Source organism: Pelodiscus sinensis, chromosome 2, assembly GCF_049634645.1.
Source record: "Pelodiscus sinensis isolate JC-2024 chromosome 2, ASM4963464v1, whole genome shotgun sequence".
Classification (NCBI taxonomy): Eukaryota; Metazoa; Chordata; order Testudines; family Trionychidae; genus Pelodiscus; species Pelodiscus sinensis.
Genome location: NC_134712.1, coordinates 14,459,044 through 14,479,197, shown reverse-complemented (window position 1 = coordinate 14,479,197; position 20,154 = coordinate 14,459,044). Strand labels below are relative to the sequence as shown.

The 20,154-nt window shown below is 43.8% G+C and overlaps 1 protein-coding gene across 9 annotated transcripts in view; it reads right to left on the bottom strand.

Moving 5' to 3' along the window:
• Positions 1-2,695: 2,695 nt before the first annotated feature.
• Positions 2,696-20,154, bottom strand: part of LOC102460920 (otoconin-90-like) — a 102,890-nt gene continuing 85,431 nt past the window's right edge. For 6 of the 9 annotated variants that reach the window (XM_075920128.1, XM_075920126.1, XM_006123551.4 and 3 more), the window contains 10 exons: positions 19,191-19,247; positions 18,160-18,210; positions 17,989-18,039; positions 15,870-15,926; positions 15,119-15,163; positions 12,928-13,089; positions 12,421-12,519; positions 8,258-8,432; positions 4,868-4,974; positions 2,696-3,337 (listed from right to left, as the gene is read on the bottom strand). In XM_075920128.1, coding sequence (XP_075776243.1) covers positions 3,003-3,337; positions 4,868-4,974; positions 8,258-8,432; positions 12,421-12,519; positions 12,928-13,089; positions 15,119-15,163; positions 15,870-15,926; positions 17,989-18,039; positions 18,160-18,210; positions 19,191-19,247 — 1,139 coding nt within the window. In that variant the 3' untranslated portion in view covers positions 2,696-3,002. The remainder of the gene's footprint in view (positions 3,338-4,867; positions 4,975-8,257; positions 8,433-12,420; positions 12,520-12,927; positions 13,090-15,118; positions 15,164-15,869; positions 15,927-17,988; positions 18,040-18,159; positions 18,211-19,190; positions 19,248-20,154) is intronic. The other 3 variants (XM_075920125.1, XM_075920124.1, XM_075920129.1) reach the window with 3 other exon arrangements.

Below are 20,154 nucleotides of genomic sequence, written 5' to 3'. Positions count from 1 at the left end.
GCTGAATAATTTCAATGATTTCAGCAGGTCCCCTAGTCCGTGAGTAAAATTAAGTAGGTGATTAAGTTCTTTTCAGGACTGGAGACTTGTAAAAAAAAAAAAAAGGTTAGATATAAGTAGTAATGTTAACTGGTCTAACGAACATTAAATTCTTCATGAAATACCAGAGGTGGGGGAAAATGTCTGCAGAAGGCACACATGACTTCATCTAATGGTCACAGTAAAATAATGGCATATTTCTAAGGGAGTCTGTCTAACATAAGGTAGGTAAGGATCGTTTGAACAGGGCAGATGGAGAAGCTCAATAAAGCTGATGAAGGCATTATTGGCCTGTAACTTTATCTCTGAAAGAAGGTACTGTGTTCATTATGAGCTGGAGAGTTCTGTATGTAATATTCAATCCAAATAGTTATCAGAAAAGAGTTTCTTTGGAATGTTAATTTTATCGGAGGGTTTCAGAGCAACAGCATCAATCTATATCAGAGGAATTAGCTTGTGCTCATTTGAATTTGCTGACTGTCAGTTGCATTTCTTTCAAAGGCCAGTTTTTCCTTTCAGCTAATTAGCTGACTGACCTTTTTGTTATTTTTTATTTATAAATGATTGCAATCATTGTGCTTAAAAGGCAGTTAAGATAACTTTTAAAGATCCAGTTCTGAAATTAGTACAAATGCCCATTCTTTAGTATCAAAATTCATCCTCTGTGTCAGATGAGAATAACGGGCAGTGACATCTTGTAGATTAATCTTTTTTTTTTAAAGTGGATATTTTAATGTTTATTTTCAGACTCTGCTGTGCATCTTGAGTCTGTGAGGTTCATTTGGTTTGTTCTGTGGGTGTTATTTCTCAAGCCACTTTGCCAACATTTATGCCTTTTGTGATTAAATGGTTTTAGGCTTAGTGCTTTCTGTCAGTTTTCTGAAGACTTGCATTGTAAAAAGAGGTGTATATGCCTCACTTGATAATGAAAGAAGTGGTTCCTTCTACTAAAATGAGGCTTCACAACCACATACTATCCCTCCCTTCAGTTTTTTGTGTTACTTTGTTGCTGTTCCTTTGGTTGGCTTTTCCTAAAAGGCCTGACAGGAACCCCGGACCCATATAATTAAATGAAAAAACTCCCATTAGCAACTGTTAGGTCAGAATTTTGATCCTTTGCATGTGGGACATTTCCCTAAACATTTGCTAGTTGCTTTCTTAATTATGACCTCTGATGACAACTTGTACCTCCATCAGAGAATCCTCTGCTCTGTCACAAACGCAAGCTCTCTCTCCACTTGTTTTGCTCCATGTTGTAAATCATTACAATAGAAATGCAACTCTGGAAGAGACCTTATAAAGCCATCTAGTCTAGCCCCTCACACTGAAGCACAGCTACTTTCTCAGTTGTCTTTGTACTTTTTAAAAAAAAGATGGTAAGTATCAAACATCAGTTTTATGATAACTTAGTTATCAAAGAACATGGAAATGCAGCACTGGATTTCAAGAGAATATTGCATATTTACCTAATGTTATTACAATGCTGACTTAAGGCAAAAAGACTAGATAACTTGGGCAAAGTCAAACAACTTCATGATGTGGAAGAACCTGTGCGGGTCTTCTGCTTCCAGAGCCTTTGCTTTAGTTGTTGGACTACACAACTTCCTTGCACTCAACAAAGAGCAAAGTTTTTATGACTAAGTAGCAGACTGACTTTTCCAGGTTCTTGTTTTAATGGAAATACAGAAATAATTTCAGATCACTAAAATAAAAGTAAGATGTTGCAATGATAAGTTAGTAAAAAGTTTCTTTATTGTAAAAAATATTAGTGAAAATTCTTCATTTGTTTCAAGAGGAACTTCAAAAGAGTTTTCATTTGAAAACATTTGAGTTTTATTACATTGTAAACTGTTTACTTCAAGTTAATTCACATTTACAATAAAATCAAATCAAGAGTAGTTGTAAAGATTGTCAATAATTTTATAGATCTATTTAAGTTAAAGCATAATATGAGAGCACTGCTAGAAATCTTCTGCATTACAAAAACAAAATATTTACTCTCACGTATGCAGTGAGATTGTATTTAATATTTTAGGTCAAATCAGAAAGTGAGAGTGTGTTTTGATTTATAGTCCGAGCTTAAAACTTGCTTTGAATTTTTAGATGATGAAGAAAATATCCCAGACCACCAATCTTTCTTGCAAACTGGCTAAAAGTTCATTCAGCCACCAATAAGAATTTCTTATTCAAAACTCAGAGGGGTAGCCATGTTAGTCTGAATCTGCAAAAGCGGCGAGGAGTCTTGTGGCACCTTATAGACTAATCGAAGTGTTGGAGCATAAGCTTTCGTGGGCAAAGACCCACTGACATGCATCTGATGAAGTGGGTCTTTGCCCACGAATGCTTATGCTCCAACACTTCGGTTAGTCTATAAGGTGCCACAGGACTCCTCACCGCTTATTCAAAACTGTATGTCTAATGTGAGCTTGAGACCAAGAAAAGCTCAGAATGGACTGGAGAGAACAGCCTGTTTTGTTTAAGACCCTGACCTTTGAAACATATGCACATCCCTACTCACTCTGAAACAGCTGAGTAGTCCCACTAATTAAAACTTCATGGTCTAACACCTACCAGAGGTGTTAGCAAACATCAGTCATTTGCCAGATGGGTCTTTGCTTAAAAGTTGAACAAAACTGTTCTGGATGCTTTCAAATAATCATGTAAGACAAGTGGAAAGGTCCTTAGTGCAGGTTTCCCTGTAGTACAGAGTTCTATATCTTAATGTATGTAACCTGTTACTTAGTCTGTAGGAAAATGGAAAAGAGAATTTACAAAGATAAAAGAGAACACAACAGTGGTTGATTGGGAAACCCTCCATGCCGCTTCCCAATTGGTCATAGAGACTTAGCTATCTCCACAATTTGATCTGAGGAAGTGGGTCTGCCCCACGAAAGCTCATCACCTAATAAACCATCTTGTTAGTCTTTAAAGTACTACATAGTCCTGTTTTTTTTTCAGCTAGACTAGACTAACACGGCTACATCTCTGTTACTAGTCTCCTGTGTTGTGAATCTGGCTTTTCCCAGTGGATGGTGGGCAGCTCTCTTTATTCTTCTTAAAGCACTCCTCCACGGACCTGCCTCCTCACTGCTTTCTTCAGAACTGGATGTTCTGGTGCCTACTCCAATGGCACCAGAGGGCCTTTCAGCTATGCCACTCCGGCATGAGGCTTTGTTCTCTTGGCATGCTTGCCTGGTTAGGAACCTCAAGCTTTCATTGAAAGAGGCGGCAGCCATACACTCAGCAGCTGTCCTGTCACAGGTACAGAGTAGCTTTTCGCACATGCTCCAGCCAATGCCTTAAAAAGGAGGTTTTAAAGATGTAAAACAAGAAAATGGTTGAAAGCAAAGTGTAAGTGGTGTAAGCAGTTTCAAAATTATCTAGTCAACTGCACAACGTATAGTAAGGCTTCAATCCACAATTTTCAAACTCAGATTTTTAATATTCATATTTAGGCACCTAATCTGATTTTTCTAAGAGGCTGAAAAACTGCAGCCGCCACTGACTTCAGTGGGACTTGTAGATCTTTGCACTCTGAAAATGACTAATGTACAGTCAGGTGCCCTCCTACTGGGAGGAGCCAGCCATACCCCGAGATCCACCAGTGCTCTGTGGACAACAACAAGGTTTTGCTTAACTAGGAAAAGTGCTCAGGTGTAGGTCAACTTTAGGAAGCGCACTCTACCTAAACCTCACCTAAACTTGATCACTTTTTTTTCTTACTCAAGGCCAATTCGAAATGGATTATAGACCACAATTAATATAACACATTTTTTCATAGAATATTAGATCTGAAACAGAGCATGAGAAGTCATCAAGTCCAGTTCCTTGCACTCATTGCAGGACCACACACCACCTGAATAATCCCTGACAGATGTTTGTCTAACCTGCTCTTAAAATTTCCCAATGATGGAGACTTCACAACCTCCCTAGGCAATTTGTTCCAGTGCTTCACCACTCTGACAGTTAGGAAGCTTTTCCTAATGTCCAACCTAAACCTCCCATACTGCAATTTATGCCCATTGCTTTTTGACCTATCTTCAGAGGTTAAGCAGAGCAATCCTTCTCCCTACTCCTTGTAACAACCTTTTAAGTACTCGAAAGCTGATATCATGTCCCCTCTCAGTCTTCTCTTTTCCAGACTAAACAAGCCCAATTCTTTAAGTCTTCCCCCAGAGCTCATGTTCTCTAGACCTTTAAGTATTTTTGTTGCTCTTCTATGGACCTTCTCCAATTTCTCCACATCTTTTCTTAAATGTGGTGCCCAGAGCTCGACACACTACTATAGTTGAGGCCTAATCAGCACAGAGCAGGGCAGAAGAATTATTTCTCATATCTTGCCCACAACACTCTTGTTAATACATCCCAGAATCATGTTTGCTTTTTTTGCAACAGTGTCAGATTGTTGACTCATCTTTAGCTTGTAGTCCACTATGACCCTGATTCCTTTCTGCAGTACTCCTTCCTAGACTGTCACTTCCCATTCTGTTTGTGTGAAACTGATTGTTCCTTCCAAATTGAAGTACCTTGCATTTGTCCATTTTGAATTTTATCCTGTTTATCTCAGACCATTTCTCCAGTCTACGCAGATAATTTTGAATTATAATCCTACCCTCCAATGTACTGGTAACCCCTCCCATCTTGGTATCATCCACAAATTTTATAAGCATACTCTCTATGCCACTATCTAAATCATTCATGAAGATGTTGAACAAAACATATTTTCCCAGTTGCTAATTTCTGTGATTGTCTTCTATTTGTGTGATTCTATATTGATCTCAATTTTGCTCAAAGGGATTGTCAAACTTAATCATCTCACCAAACTTACACTTTGGTTTGTGATCTAAACATATGACTTCAGATCTCAAACTTCCTTCTGGCTGGCATCCAAGTTTTTTAACTTGCTCCATACAGCAATGATGGGAAAAACAGCACCTAAAACATAAGGACATAAGAACAGCCATACTGGGTCAGACCAACAGTCCATCTGCCAACAGAGGCCAATACCAGATGCCCTAGAGGGAGGGAACACAACAGGTAATCCTCATGTGATCCCTCTCCTGTCACCCATTTCTAGACAAACAGAGACTAGGGACACGATTCCTACCCATCCTGGCTAATAACCACTGATGGACCTAACCTTCATGAATCCATCTAGTTCTATTTTGAACCCTGTTAAAGTCCTAGCCTTCACCACATCCTCTGGCAGGGAGTTCCACAGGTTGACTATGTGCTGAGTGAAGAAAAACTTCCTTTTGTTTGTTTTAAACCTGCTACCTATTAATTTCATTTGGTGACCCTTAGTTATTATGTTGTGGAAATAAGTAAATAACTTTTCTTTATTCAAACAAAAGCAAAGAACAAATGTTTCCCTTTCTTAAAACTAACACATTTTTCTGGAGCGCACAACATTTCTAGTTATTTTGGCTATTCCTTTTCATCATATCTTGGAACTGGGAAAACATTAGTTTATAAACTTTTTTTAAAAGTTTTTTTCTATGCCAAGTTGTTAAAAAAAGCATTTCATCAACTTATTAAAGCTTTTCTACTTCTCATTCATTCAGAGTCCCTTGCTTTTATCTTTATTCAATTGTGAGCTCCTGGGGGAAGAAACTGGGCTCTTGTTTTACTTGTCTAACATAAATTGCATAAGTAATCCTTTCAAAAACTGGGCTTCTGTCTCCTAATATAGTCCTTAAGAACTGTCACTGGCTCACAACTTGGAAACTGCCTTCTATGACATAACTCATATGAATTATAACCGAAGAAGACTGATGCTCAAAGTTTAGTCTCCTGCCATTTCCTTATAATATATGTTCTAATAGTGAAACTTGAGATGGTCTGGGTGATCAGGACTTTGGTAGCATCTCAGAATCATGGGACTGGGAGAGACCTCAAGAGAACATCTAGTCCACTCCACTGCACGCATGGCAGGGCACAATATTATCTTGAACATTCCTGACTAGTGTTTGTCTAAACTGCTCTTAAAAATTACCAATGATGGAGATTCCACAACCTGCCTAAGCCATCCTAACAGGAAGTTTTTCCTAATATACAACCTAAACTTCCCTTGCTGCAATTTAAACATCTTGCCTCTTGTCCTGTCATCAGAGGATAAGGAGAATAGTTTTCTCCCTCTTTCTTGTAACACCTCTTTAGGTACTTGAAAATGTTTATCATGTCCCCTCTTCTCTTTTCCACACTAACCAAACCCAGTATTTTTAGTCTTGCATCATAGGTCAAGTCTTCTAAACCTTCAATCATTTTTGTTGCTCATCTGTGGACCTTCTCCAATTTCTCCATAGCTTTCCTGAAATATGGCTCCCAGAACTGAATATACTACTACAGGTTAGACCTAATCAGTGCAGAGTAGCGAGGAAGAATTACTACTCGTGTCCTGCTTGCAGCACTCCTACTAATACATCCCAGAATGATACAGTAAACTTCCGATAATCCGGCACCTTTAGGACCCAAGAGGTGCCGGATTATCAGATGTGCCGGACTATCGGAAGGGGGCGCTATGAGGGGTCTGGGATGGGGTGGGGGGATGCCACCCCAGACCCGTCATAGCCCCCCCGATAGTCCGGCTCTGCCCCAGGCATCCCCGATTCAGCCGCTGCTGGTCAGTTTCAGCAGCGGCTGAATCGGGGACGCCTGGGGCGGAGCAGCTAGGGTGCTGCCGGGTTGGTCCCGCAGCGCTGCCCCTCGGGGCTGCAGGACCAACCCGGCAGCACTCCAGCTGCTCTGCCTCAGGCGTCCCCAAGAGCAGCCCTACTGCCCCAAGGGGCAGCACTACGGGACCAACCCAGCAGCACCCCAGCTGCTCTGCCCCCGGCTTCTGCCAATTCAGCTGTTGGTCAGTTTCAGCAGTGGCTGAATCGGGAAGGCCAGGCACAGAGCAGCTCCAATTGTCCAGCAGCCAGAGCACTTACAGGTTCCTGATGGTGCTGGACCATCAGGAATGCCGGAGCATTGGATGCCGGACCAATAGAGTTTTACTGTATTTGTGTGTTGTTGTTTTTCTGCAACAGTGTCACAAGATTCCTTTCCACTGCACTAATTTCTAGGTAGTCATTTCCCATTCTGTATGCATGCACCCTATTGTTCCTTCCATATTGGAGTACTTTCATTTGTCCTTGTTGAATTTCATCCTATTTACTTCAGATCATTTCTCCAGTTTGTCCAGATCATTATGAATTATAATTCTATCCTCTGAAGCACTTGCTACCTCTCCTAGCTTGGTATCAACTGCAAATTTTATAAATGTACTTTCTATGCCATCCCTTTCCCATGGAGACTCTTGAACATGCTACTGGAACTCACTCTGTGTACGTCTACATGGCAGCGTTATTTCTGAATAACTTTAGTTATTCCGAAGTAACACAGTGAGCGTCTACACTACAAACCTTCATTTTGAAATAATGTCGAGCTGGAGGACTTCTTACTGCGACTCATGGTAACCCTCCTTTCATGAGGAGTAAGAGAAGTCAGAGGAAGAGTGTTCTTCCTTCCACTTCCTGCTGTGCAGACAGCGCTAAAAGTCGAATGAAGCTATTTCGATTAAACTACGCAATTGACATAGTTGAAGCTGCATAGCTTAATTCAGCTTCTCTAGCCCTGCTGTGTAGACATGCCCTCTGAGAAATCTTTCCCTTTCCTTAGAGTTAGTGTGAATTTCTATATTAATTTTTATCTCCTTCTTAGAGAGAGCCTCCAGTTAACACAAATCTCTGCATTGAAATCAGTGAGGCCAGGATTTCACCCTGTTGTTTATACCTGTGGAAAGGATACAGCAGCATAGATCTAGATTAACAAGCTACCTTGTCTATCTGCAAGTTATTCAAACCATCCATTCCATAACTATGCTCTACCTCAGTATGCTCCACACCTGATCCTCATACCTTCCCCCCCCTCTGTCTTCTCACTTATTGTGACCTCCATGCCCTTCTCCCTTCCCGTATCTTTCCATTTAGCTAATAACTATTCCTGACCTCTCTATCTCTCAAGCATGAGAAGTTGACAACATTTGTCACCATCCCATTGACTGCTCTGCTTGAGCGGTCTAGCCTTTTCCCTATTGCTTCTGTCAGTCTATTTAGATAAACTCTTCAGGGCAGGGCCTAGCAGAGTGGGGTCCAAATGTGGACCTAGGCACCACTATAATTAACAAGATTAGCAACAGACAGTGCCAAGTAGCAGGTTGTTGAAGAGTCAGCACCTATCCAGTACATCCGTGGGATAACCTCTTCCTTCTTGGCCACAGTAGCAGCCGTAGGATTCAAATTCCTGTGGGCAGCGATCAGTCAAGCAATACAGCATTTCTCCTAGCTGAGGCAGCTCCTGCTTCACCTTCCCATTCCTTCTCATTTGCAGGAAGGTGAATCGGTCACAGACTGTAAAGAAAGACACTTTGTTTAATGGGCAGCATACAGAGTTTGACACTGGACATTCCTCAGGGCAGAGACCAGGTCTTCTCTGGCATGTTCAAAAACCCTCTCTCAAATTCTCATTTGTTTTACATAGTTTCTGCCTTCCATAATCCGTGTCTCTCATCAAGATCTTATTGAATATGCATCTAATTACACAGTAGCCTCTGGAATGGGCCTGAATTGACTGACTGATTTTTCATTAAAATGGTGAGTGACTTACAGCTTGTGTGTGATTTCGAAATACCATATGCTTTGCAGGATCACCCGGAGAATTGCATAAGACTGTAAGCGTCTTCAGGCAGGGGTCAGCTTTTGGTTCTGTGTTTGTACAGCAGAGTGGGGTCCTGGTTGATGACCAGGACCCCAAGTCACAATGGTAATATACAATTTTACAATCTTTGTATTATGGGTGTTCAATGCCTAACCTTACTGGGTGACCAGGGCCTGTAGCTACTACCATAACAGAAGCAAGAGTTGTCGGAGCACTCTGCTAACAGAGGTCAAATGTGTTCAAATCAGACTCAGGGAACTACAACTGTTGTTTTAGATAGAATCATAGAACACTAGAACTGGAAGGGACCTTGAGAAGTCATCAAGTCCAGTCCCCTGCCCTCATGGCAGGACCAAGCACCCCATCTAGATCATCCCTGATAAATGTCTGTCAAATCTGCTCTTAAATATCTCAGTGATGGAAATCCCACAACTTCCCTAGGCAACTTATTCCAGTGTTTAACCAGCCTGACAGGAAGTTTTTCCTAATGTCCAACCTAACCCTCCCTTGCTGAAAATGACTTCAGAATCCTACATCTGCCTTTTCATTAGGATTAGGATTAGATTTTCCTTCATTTACTTTGTTATTGTATTTTGTGCTAGTGTTAAAGACCATCCCAGTATTTCTGTCCTCGAACCAAAACCATGACCATCTTTCATCCTAGCTGAAGTAACTCTTAAACTTTGGTTACTCTCCAATTATCTCCATGTGACTGGTTTTCAAACTGGCTGTTCTACACTGAGCTCAACTTCTTTGCTTAGAATCTATGCTAATGACTATTTCAATGTGGATAAGGAAAGGCAGATGAAATGTGAGCTCACATGCAAAGGCACTGGCGAGTAATTAAATGTTGTCATGCCAGCAAGGCATAATTAAAAAAAGAGAGGCCGAGAACAGTAAAAGTGGGAATGTGGATGTTCATGAAGGGAAAACTTTGCTTTGCTAGGCAAATATAAGATGCAACTTAAATGGGGTTGTGCTGTTAATGTTTTGCATTTAGGTACAGTTTCAGGCTGAACTGCCTTTTTCCCCAGGTTCTCAGCCATTTTAAGATGGTAGAAAATAAGAATGCAAGGCATGAAGATTTGACTATTTCAGAAAATGGAGTGATTAACATCTAGAGCTCACTCAATGGAAAGGATGGGTGCTGGATAATGGCTGTGTTGTGTCTGAGTGAAGGAACAATAGGAGCTAGCAGCTTGCAGCAGGACTGGGATCCCCCGGGTCCTGCAGGAATCAGTGCTGTAAGAGTGAGAGCAGAAGAAATATTCACCAAACAACGCGGAAGCAGGTGGCAGTGGGTACTGCAGGGTGGGATGAGCATGATGGAAAATACCCTGCGCGGGGCTCTAATAGGAGCATTTTTCAGAGTGGATTTTTTTTGGCCAGGTAACCGTGCACGTCATTAATGCTAAAGTGATATGTGTACGTGAAATTCTTCCATCATCCACTTTAAAAATGTGCCTAATAAAGTTTGGCTACCAGAGGGGGAAGCGAGAGGAATCTGATTGGCTATCTATTGAGAAGAAGGATGGTCTTGAGATTAAGGCTCTGGACTAGGATGATCAGCTCAGTTCCCTCTAAATTGCACGGCTGCACAGCAGGCTGTAGAGGGTGGCCCAGGTATACAGCCACATGAGGCCTGTAAAGGAGATAGTTGGGGGTATGTGGGGAGAGGAGCATGTTGGGGTGGGCAAGGCGGTTGCGGGCCTCATCCTCAGCCCTGGAGCTGCTGCCAGCAGGGAGAGGTGCCCCTCCTGCAGGGCGTCTGCTGGTGGGAAGAGGGCTGGAAGGAGTCCTCTGGCCCTAGCCACAGGGCAGCCTGCATCCCAACCCCTCATCCCCACTGTCACCCCAGAATCTACACCCCCAGCCAGAGCTCTCATGCACACCACACCCCAACTCTGCCCCTTCCCTCCTGCGCCCCACACCCCTATCCTGGCCCACCCCAGAGTCTGCGCCCCAGCCAGAGTCCTGTGCACTCCAGCACTCTGTCCCAGCCCTGAACCCTCTCCCTAACACCATGCCCTTCAGCCCCACTTCCACCACACGTCACCCCCATATTAGTACACAAAACACAATGCGTTCGTTCCATGCACGGGTATGCAAAATTAGAGGGAACATTTCATTGGTGACCAGATGTTCCAATTGTATAGGGACAGGCCCGATATTTGGGACTATTTCTTATATAAGCACCTATTACCACCTACCCCCGTCCCAGTTTTTCATGCTTGCTTTGTCATCTGGATAAAGACTCAGATTGGGGGTTGATTTCCACCTCTGCTACAGACTTCCTGTGCGATCTCCAGTAAATCACTTCAATCCCTCTAGGTCTCAGCCTTCATATCTCTAAACCACTGACAATACTCCCTTTGTCTTGTCTGTTTTGATTGAGAGACTTTTGGGGCAGAGATTGTGTTTCTACAGTATGTTTACAGAAGAGGCGGGAGGTGGATTTTTTGGGGTCAGGTGCTGCTGACCCACAGCAAAATCAGTCGGGGGCTTCACACAAGTGAGAAGCAAAAAATACTAATAATAATAACCTCACTGACGTGGCCCTTAACTAAGAAATACCACATTCCTCTCGTACACCAGAGCCTCGTAGATTTTGAGTGCTCCAGTCCTGCAGTGGGAAGGTAAAGGAGCTGAAGCACCAGCGCAGGCTCCCCAGTGCTGGGAGGGGGGAGCCCTGAGCCTCAGGGGTTGGATCCAGGCAAGCTGGGGCCTTAGGTTTCCCAGCCCTGGTCTCACAGTAATTAGTGACAAAGTAAGCAGTCAGAATTGAAGGAAAGACATTTTTGTCGCTATTACATGCTGAGACACCCATGTTTGGTACAGCCTGGCCCTAAATGCATTCCTGCACTTCTGGTGTCACCCCAAATTATGTCCCTTCTAAAATGTGAACCTCTTTCTCCAGTTCCACTTATATTCCACAGCCCTGATCCCAGACTGGAGGCTCTGGGCACTACCAGACTATGAATAATTATCTAAAAACATTAGCTTACATAATTAAATCATTTGGGTGGCTCCTGCTCTCTGGCTCTTGGCAATCTATAGCCCCTCGCTTTGGGGGCATTCCTGTCACCATGTCTAACACACAAGGGAGATCCTGTTAAGGTTTGCTGAGACCTGGGGTGTGCAACAAAGACAGCTCTCAACCTTCTAGGAGAACTCTTAAAACTCTGCACAGAGGTGCTGAAATTAATATTGAGATGGGGAGCCTGGGAGGAGAGTGGAGCTGTCAAGGAGCAGAGGGAGTGTTTGGGAGGGAAAAAGTCCTTTTACCACCTCTGATACTTGCAGGCAACAAAGTGTCATTTAGACTGAACATTAAATGTGCTTAAAAACAAAGCGAGGGGAAATCCTTCCTCAGAGTCCATTTTTATCCACCTTTTACTTTAAAGGTGCATTGACAAATAGTTTTATAACGAGAGCTACTCGTGTTAATAAATGGTGAAGTGTAGAATGTTAGTCCAATCCTGTTACAGATGGTTAACACACTTCAGCAAGAGGTGTTAGAGAAGTTACTACATCATTGCTGATGTGCTTATAACCCTCAATAACACACGCTAGCCATGTCTGTCACATGCTTATCACAGCCTAACCATTTGGCAATGCACCTTCGCTGTAAAGCATGACCTATTTTTCATTCGAGTTAACGGAGAAAACCAGTATATCTACCTTGTCTGACAGCTTCATCAGGCCCGCCCTCAGCGAGTGTCACTTCTGGGGATACCACAGAGGAAGCTGGGCTCACTTCTCCTATCGTAAAGTTTGTCCCTGCAGATCACATGAGATGCATGTTAACTTGCATTCGAAAGAGTCGCACAAAGACAAGAGATTGCGCCCCTTGCTCCAGGCTCAGTAGCATATCAACAAGTGTAGGCTCTGAACCAGCAATGTGACTGAAATCCTTCAGAATGTGTGCGGTTTGCAGGTGGGCAGCAATTTGTTCCAAACATGACCTGCTTGTAGCCTTAGTCAGTAGACTGTGCTGATCAGTACTCTGGATAGTGACAGGCTATTGTGAGTAAATCTAGTGTTGTTCTAGCAGGTCCATAAATCTAGGGAGGGAATACTGCCATTCCACATGACCTTGGGAAACATTGGGCCCTGGGCTGCTGAGCACAGGAACAGGGATGTGGTTTAAGTCAAACAGAAAAAGTCTTTCATTTGTTCTACACTTACTTTGTTCCGTTGTCCTTGCGGGATCGTTTTCAGTGGGTATCATGTCTGGCTCTGTGGAGTTAATACCTGTTGTAGCTGTGGTTGTCCCTTCTATCAGGAAAGCATCCTCAGAGACAGCTGAAGGTACCCTTCCAATTACATCGCCTGCCTGGCCCCTCTGAACTGATGGGGGGGAAAGAAAAGCAGGAAGAAGACGTAGCAGGATAATCACCAAGAATGTCAATTGGTCTTAACAGCAAGACAAAGTAATAATCCCAGACAGAACTGGCTTAAGCTGCCAGTCATAGAAAGAAACCCCAAGTTTCTACTCCTGTTCATTTCTTCACGTCTCTTGTGTATCTTAGAGTCATGCTGGTTAAAGGTGAAGGTAAGAGGAATCTGTGGCTACGTCTAGACTGGCATGATTTTCCACAAATGCTTTTAACGGAAAAGTTTTTCCATTAAAAGCATTTGTGGAAAAGAGCGCCTAGATTGGCACGGACACTTTTGCGCAAAAACACTTTTTGCGGAAAAGCGTCCGTGTCAATCTAGACGCGGTTTTGCGCAAGAAACCCCCGATCGCCATTTTCGCCATCGGGGCTTTTTTGCGCAAAACAGTTCTCAGCTGTCTATACTGGCCCTCTTGCACAAAAGCATTTGTGCAAGAGGGCTTTTTACCCGAACAGGAGAGTCGTATTTGCGGAAGAACACTGACAATCTTACATGAGATCGTCAGTGTTCTTGCGCAAATTCAAAGCGGCCAGTGTAGACAGCTGGCAAGTTTTTCCGCAAAAGCGGTCGCTTTTGTGGAAAAACTTGCCAGTCTAGACGCAGCCACATGTGTGTATTACAGATTGAAAGGAACACGTTACAGGTGGAAGGTGAAGGATTATTGTAGGTAGCTTAATGTCATAAACAGGTGATTGGACAACCTGTGTGCTACCAGAGAAGGTGCAGATCAGTGTGTGATTCCTGAGTACGAAACTCCTCTGTTCATGGTTCATCACCCCACTCAGGCAGTCCAGTGATGCTGTGTGAATAGCAGCAGGAAACGTGGTAACTCTTCTCTCTCAGATTTGTTGTGAGAGTCAGGAGGACAGGAAGAGACTGTGAAAGCTAGAATGCAGTGCAGTGGTGCCAGTCACTTATTTTCTTTTGTATTCCCCCCACATACACACATACACAGTTTTTGCTTAAGGAACTCAGCAGGTTTTTCTGGAGAGCAGTAGCCAGTGAGAAGAACAGTACAGGCAGTCCCCGACTTACGCGGATCCGACTTATGTCGCATCCGCAGTTACGAACGGGGCTGCCCCAGAGTACACGGACTGCGGGACCTCGCGGTCCTGCCGCCCGTGTACTCTGGGGCTTTCTCTGCGTCTCCCTGGTCTGCATACCAGGAAGACGCAGAGCAAAGCCGCGGAAGGGCTCGGGCAGCAGAGCACTGCCCGAGCCCCCCCCCCCCCCCCCCCGCAGCTTTGCAAAGCCGCCGGGGGGGCTCGGGCAGCGAGGCAGCCCAGGCGCGCATGGACTGCTCCACTGCTGGCTTCCCCGCGGCTTTGCAAAGCGGCGGGGGGGGGGCTTGGGCAGCGGGGCACCCCAGGCGCGCCTGGGCTGCTCCGCTGCCGGCTTCCCCGAGGCTTTGCAAGAAATTAACGTGGCTGTCTACACTGGCCTCTTGCACAAGAATAATTGTGCAAGAGGATTTATCCCTGAGCAGGAGCGTCGGAGTATTTGCGTAAGAACCACTGATTTTGTACATTACAAAGTCAGTGTTCTTGCACAAATACTCGCGGCCAGTGTAGACAGGCGGCAAGATTTTGTGCAAAAGCAGCTGCTTTTGCACAAAATCATGCCAGTCTAGATGCAGCCAAAGTGTGCTGATTTCTAGTTCTACACTGAACTATAACAATCTCCCAAGGGCAGGTAGATAACTCCTCTTTGGCTCAAAGACACATCTTTCTGGTATGTGTTTAAGGCCTAGGACAACAGGTACTGATCCCAGATCCTTGAGCACTATGGCAGTTCAAATAATTTCAATACCTGGGTCAGAAATAGCAAGATGAAAACTTGCTTCTTCCCCCCCATATTTAATGTCCCCTGAAATTTCTATGATCCAGTTCAGTTCATCTGAATGAGCTTCATAAAGATCAACTAACAATAAAAGTTGCTCTAAGCTATCAAATCAGTGGGGGTTATGGTGTTGTCGCCTTACTTTTCGTTCCAGCTGTGGGTGTGACTGTGATCTTCATTGTAGTAACTGCAAAATATTAAGCAGCATTTAGGTCATGAAAGAATTCTATGTCATGCTAGGCTGGTGGCGAGAAAAGAGGATTATAATGGTCCCCTTTGGTTGTAATATTTATGAATGTACTTTAAAGATCATTGTATTAGAAAACTTAATGTTAAAAGAGGGTTAGCTTTTCAAGGCACAAAGTGCATTGGAGTCAAGAAGTGCAGGGCAATTAACTCCCCTTTGGACTTTTGAAATTACAGCTAAATATAACATGTGAAAACTTAAAAATATTCACTGAAAACGGCTCTTTGCCATGATTGTAAGATTCTCCAGCAGAGGCTGCGAATCCCAGCAGTGCACTATGCTGCTAGACAGGGCCAGAAAATGGCAGTGACCTGTCTCATGTCACTGCTCAAATTCTATGAAAGGCAAAAACTAAATAGTGTGAAAATGGTGAAATGTACAAGTGTTCAGCTTTAACACTTGTCATTTCAATGAGATGTGTAACTTGACTCACTGTTCCAAAAATCCTCCCCAAGCCATTTTTCTCCCAGGAAAGAGGATTTTAAAAATTAATTCAAAGCAGGTGAACCATAATATTATGATAGCAATCCCTTCAAATGCTACTGAGTTACCAAGTGCCTTGCTATTGTCACCCATATGCAGGTTTATTCTCACCACTGTAGTCCAGACGGTGACACCATATGGTCGGGCTCTAAGAGTCACTTGCCTTTTAGTGTGGGATCCATGAAGGAAGCAGAGATACCTTCGTGATCTCTTGCGATAACTGGACAGGAAAGCAGAAGCACTATGACAGTAAACCAAACTATGTCCCATGGCTTTCATCTGAGCTTCTCAAAGAACACCCAACCATTGTCATCACCTCCTTTCGCAGAGGAGGAACTAAGGTACAGAGATGCTATGGTGATGATCCTCAAAGGGACTTAGGCATTTGCTCCACTCAGTGCTGTGATGTCTAAACCCCAGGAGACCTGCCCTCTAGAGAAATCTTCAGCCCTGGGTCAGGTGCCCAGACTCTCCATAAAATGCATGGGTGAGTCATGACCTAAGAAAGGGAGCCTCAGGACGCCATTACCCGAGCAGGCAGCCACCTAAGCTAGTCAGGATGAAATAACAGGGAGAGGGGCTTAGGCACCTATGCAGCTGAGCTGGTGCACTCAGTAGATGGATCCAAGTTAGGATCCTTGGCCTGATCTCTTTCCTGAAGTGAGGCTCCTAAGCCAAGACAGCTGCTTGGGTATCTCCGGTCCAAGCTGAAACCATATTTTCTCAGTCTCCTGCTCACTCACATTCCAGCCCCCTCTCACATTCACCCATTTCCCTGGGGGCTGCCTTTTGTGTGGCTGCTCTGCTGCCCCTCACCGCCTGTCAGTGGGCTGCATCCGGCCCTCCTGCTGATGGGTCTGACAGGTCTCAGGTCTTAGGCATGCTCAGAGCATGGCTACCGGGTCAGGCCATGCAGGCAACATTTCCTTGCCTTCTTTGAACAGCCCACTGCAGAGCCCATGGCTAGAGCCCTGCAAATCTGCAGCTATTCACTTTATCTCCGCAGGTGTCTGCATCCATGGATGTCAGTGTGGATATCCACGGCTCATTTATGGATACGGATGCAGACACACATTTTGTATCTGCACAGGGCTGTAGCTATGGCTTGAGCGTGGGCTCTCAACGGCTCACTGGTGGCGGGGCGGGGGGGGGGGGAGGGTTCGTGAATAGGCAGCTGTGCAATTGCTGGCCTGCCAAAACTTGCCTAACTACAGCTCATGCTGCTGCATGACCACAAGAGCCACAAAAGCCTCCCTGTTGCCTGTTTTGGGAGTCCGCAGGACCAAGTCCCTGGACTCAGCAGAAACTGTTACTGAAGAGAGAAAATGTGAGTAAATCATTGGAAAAGAGCTATAAGGAAGTACAGCCCTTGGTGAAAGGCAAAGGTGGTTAACGCAGCCTTTGCACAAGGACCCGTGATAGGGTGGAAAAAGTGAAAATGTCTCAGGTGGACATTTATATTCTCTTCTCTTTTTGAAGGAGATGAAAATGTGTTTTGTGAATAAATTGATAAATGTTTTTGACCCTAATATAAAATACATCTGTTACTAAGCACTCACAATGCCTTTTATATTACTGATAAGCCCCACAAATGCCATTCTGAATTGGCAAGTATAACAGCATGCCCATTTTACAGATGAGCAAACCTAAGACAGCAAAATCCCAGTAGTGCCCATTTAAGCTGAATATCCATAATTAGTGAGCAGCTGGGCTGGATTCTTAATTGCTTGTCTATGGTTGAACAGAAAAGTTAGTTACAGAGCTGGGAATGGAACTCAGCCCTTCTTCCCTAACCATTAGGCTGCATTACCTTTCCGTGTTATATAAATCCTGAGGAGAGCTTTTTTTTATTTTTGCCTGTTTTTAATCACTTAGAAATGCAGCTCTTAAATGACCCTAAATGGGGTATCTATATATTTGCACCACAGAAGTTAGTATTTGCATCTGGGTTATTCTGATGTAAGGAAGCACAGATGCCCTCTAACAAAAGACACACAGCACTGGCTTGACTCTGTTCTTGTTAGGACAATGGGAAAATGCCACTAGCTACCAGTGGGGCAGAGGTGGGCCAGTGCTCAATGCTTTTCAGAATCCCACCCTACATTTGGCAAGACACATTTGCTAGACATGTTACACTTGTGCAGGTTCCAGTTTTGTGGCATTCCCAATAAAGGTTTCTGTTCACTGCAGCTATTTTTGCTCTCATGCTGATGTGCTAACTGCATACACCTCATTATCGTGCTGTTTTCTTCAAAGGATCAAATACAGAAACTGCCACTCACCTTCTGCTTTGGGCGTTCTCCCCTGTGCACTGCCAAGCCCTCGGGGAGTAACTGTAGATACACAAACCGAGACTGGAGTGGTCTGCTCAGAAAAGCAAGCTGCCAACTATAAAGAAAGCAATGTGGCATACAACAAGGGCAGGACAGCTCTGAGGTAACAATATCACTTACACGCCGATGTGGGGGTTCTCAAGCTGGCATGGCTGGCTGCAGGTGGAATGCCTTTAAAGACAGAAACCACAGAATTGTCCTTACATTCACAGGCAACCTGGGGGGTTTTTACTCTTTCAGACTCATGCTTGGTGTGATGCCTCACAGCAACCCCACTGAACTGGGACCCCAAGCCTAGCTCCTCCTCCTCCTCCTCCTCCTCCTCCTCATGTCTGAAGCAATAACAGGCCATGCATTTCTGTGTCCCTACAATGAAATCCTATGGCCTCCATGCGATGTGGAAAATCCTTCAAAGCAGCAGCATCCCCTCTTCCCCACAAGGGACATGTTTGGCTTTGGAGAAATCTGCTCATCTGGTTTCTCTTCTGTGTTTCTCTACATGGAGCATTAGCTTTCACCCACAACAGTCCAGCATAGCTTCTCTGAATAGAGGGCAGAGATAAAATCCTTGCACATGACACCACCGATCTACACTGTGCTATCCATAGCTAGGACCCATTCCCTTTAAAAGTTTGTTCATGGAATAGCTCTGCTGGCTCAGGCAATAGAGAAAGTCTAAGTTGAAGTCTTATTGTGAAATGGTTTTTGTTCTCACCCACTGTACACCAGTCTAATGCAATGGCTTTACTATCCATCAAATCCTGACATTGACAAGTCTGCTGTTGTCTTCGCTGACTAATTTTCTCGAGTAAGAGCTAAGCAAAACAGTGACTTCATGCTTTGATCCTGGACCTCAGAATTACATGTGGCACATTCCAGTGCATTGGAATGATTCCAGTGGGGACTGTCATTCTGTATTGTACTGTATACAAAATATAAAAGTATTCTGCCTAGCAGAAAGCATGTATAAATCCAAAACATTGTACTCTGGGACTTAGTCTTGTATTGGCACACAGGACCAATGGTAGGTTCTTTTATATTAGCTCTTTTGGTTAACTGGGAGCACATTTCAGTCTTTTCCCTGCATTGATTTAGTGCACCATTTCTGAAATTTGCTGAGTGTGTTTCTTCTGCCGAGTCAATGCACAAACCTTCTGCCATGGAAATAGTTGTCAGTAGTGGTTTATCACCCCTGTGGTAAAGAAGCTCTGCAAAAATAAAGGAGTTCTCATTTCAAAGTGGTGCAATAGCCATCAACTCCAGGGCAATTCAAGAGACATCAACCATCAATTGAGTATAACATAACTACAGTGCTTAGTAATATTGGTGCAACAGGAACCTGCTTTATTTCTGATAATTATTGCTTGCAATATTTGCTCGCTGCTGACAATACCTTGTATTCAGTGCTGACAATATGAAAAACATCCAGGCCCTGCTCCACAGTTGAAAACATTGACTGAAACTCCTTCATGATCATTATTCTTTAAAAGCGGCAAGGAGTCCTATGGCACCTTATAGACTAAACAAAGTGTTGGAGCATAAGCTTTCGTGGGCAAAGACCCACTTCATCAGATGCATGTCATCTGTTGAAGTGGGTCTTTGCCCATGAAAGCTTATGCTCCAACACTTTGGTTAGTCTATAAGGTGCCACAGGACTCCTCGCCGCTTTTGCAGATTCAGACTAACACGTCTACCTCTCTGATATTATTCTTTAAGGCTCTCCAGTTCAACAAGATACTTTAGAACATCACAACCTTTAACAGATCAGCATGCTTAAAATTAAGCACTTACTTTAAGTATCTTGCTGAATCTGGGCGTAAGATGTTATGGTTAGAAATGGCATGACTCCAATCCTTTATCATGGCTTTATCTCCCAAAATATGGGGGAGTATCTGTTTTGAAACAGGTATGTGGATATTATAATACACATGCACAGGTGAATTTGGACATTTGAACCAGTCTTTATTTTTGGAATGAAAGTGTTATTCTTTAGTTGGAAGCACAGACCTACTTCTTAAAACTATGAGCATTATGGATAACATTTTCAAAAGCACCCTTCAAAGAGCATGTCTGCCCTGTAGTGCCCCCTGCTGGCTAAGTATGGCTCAGCAGCAT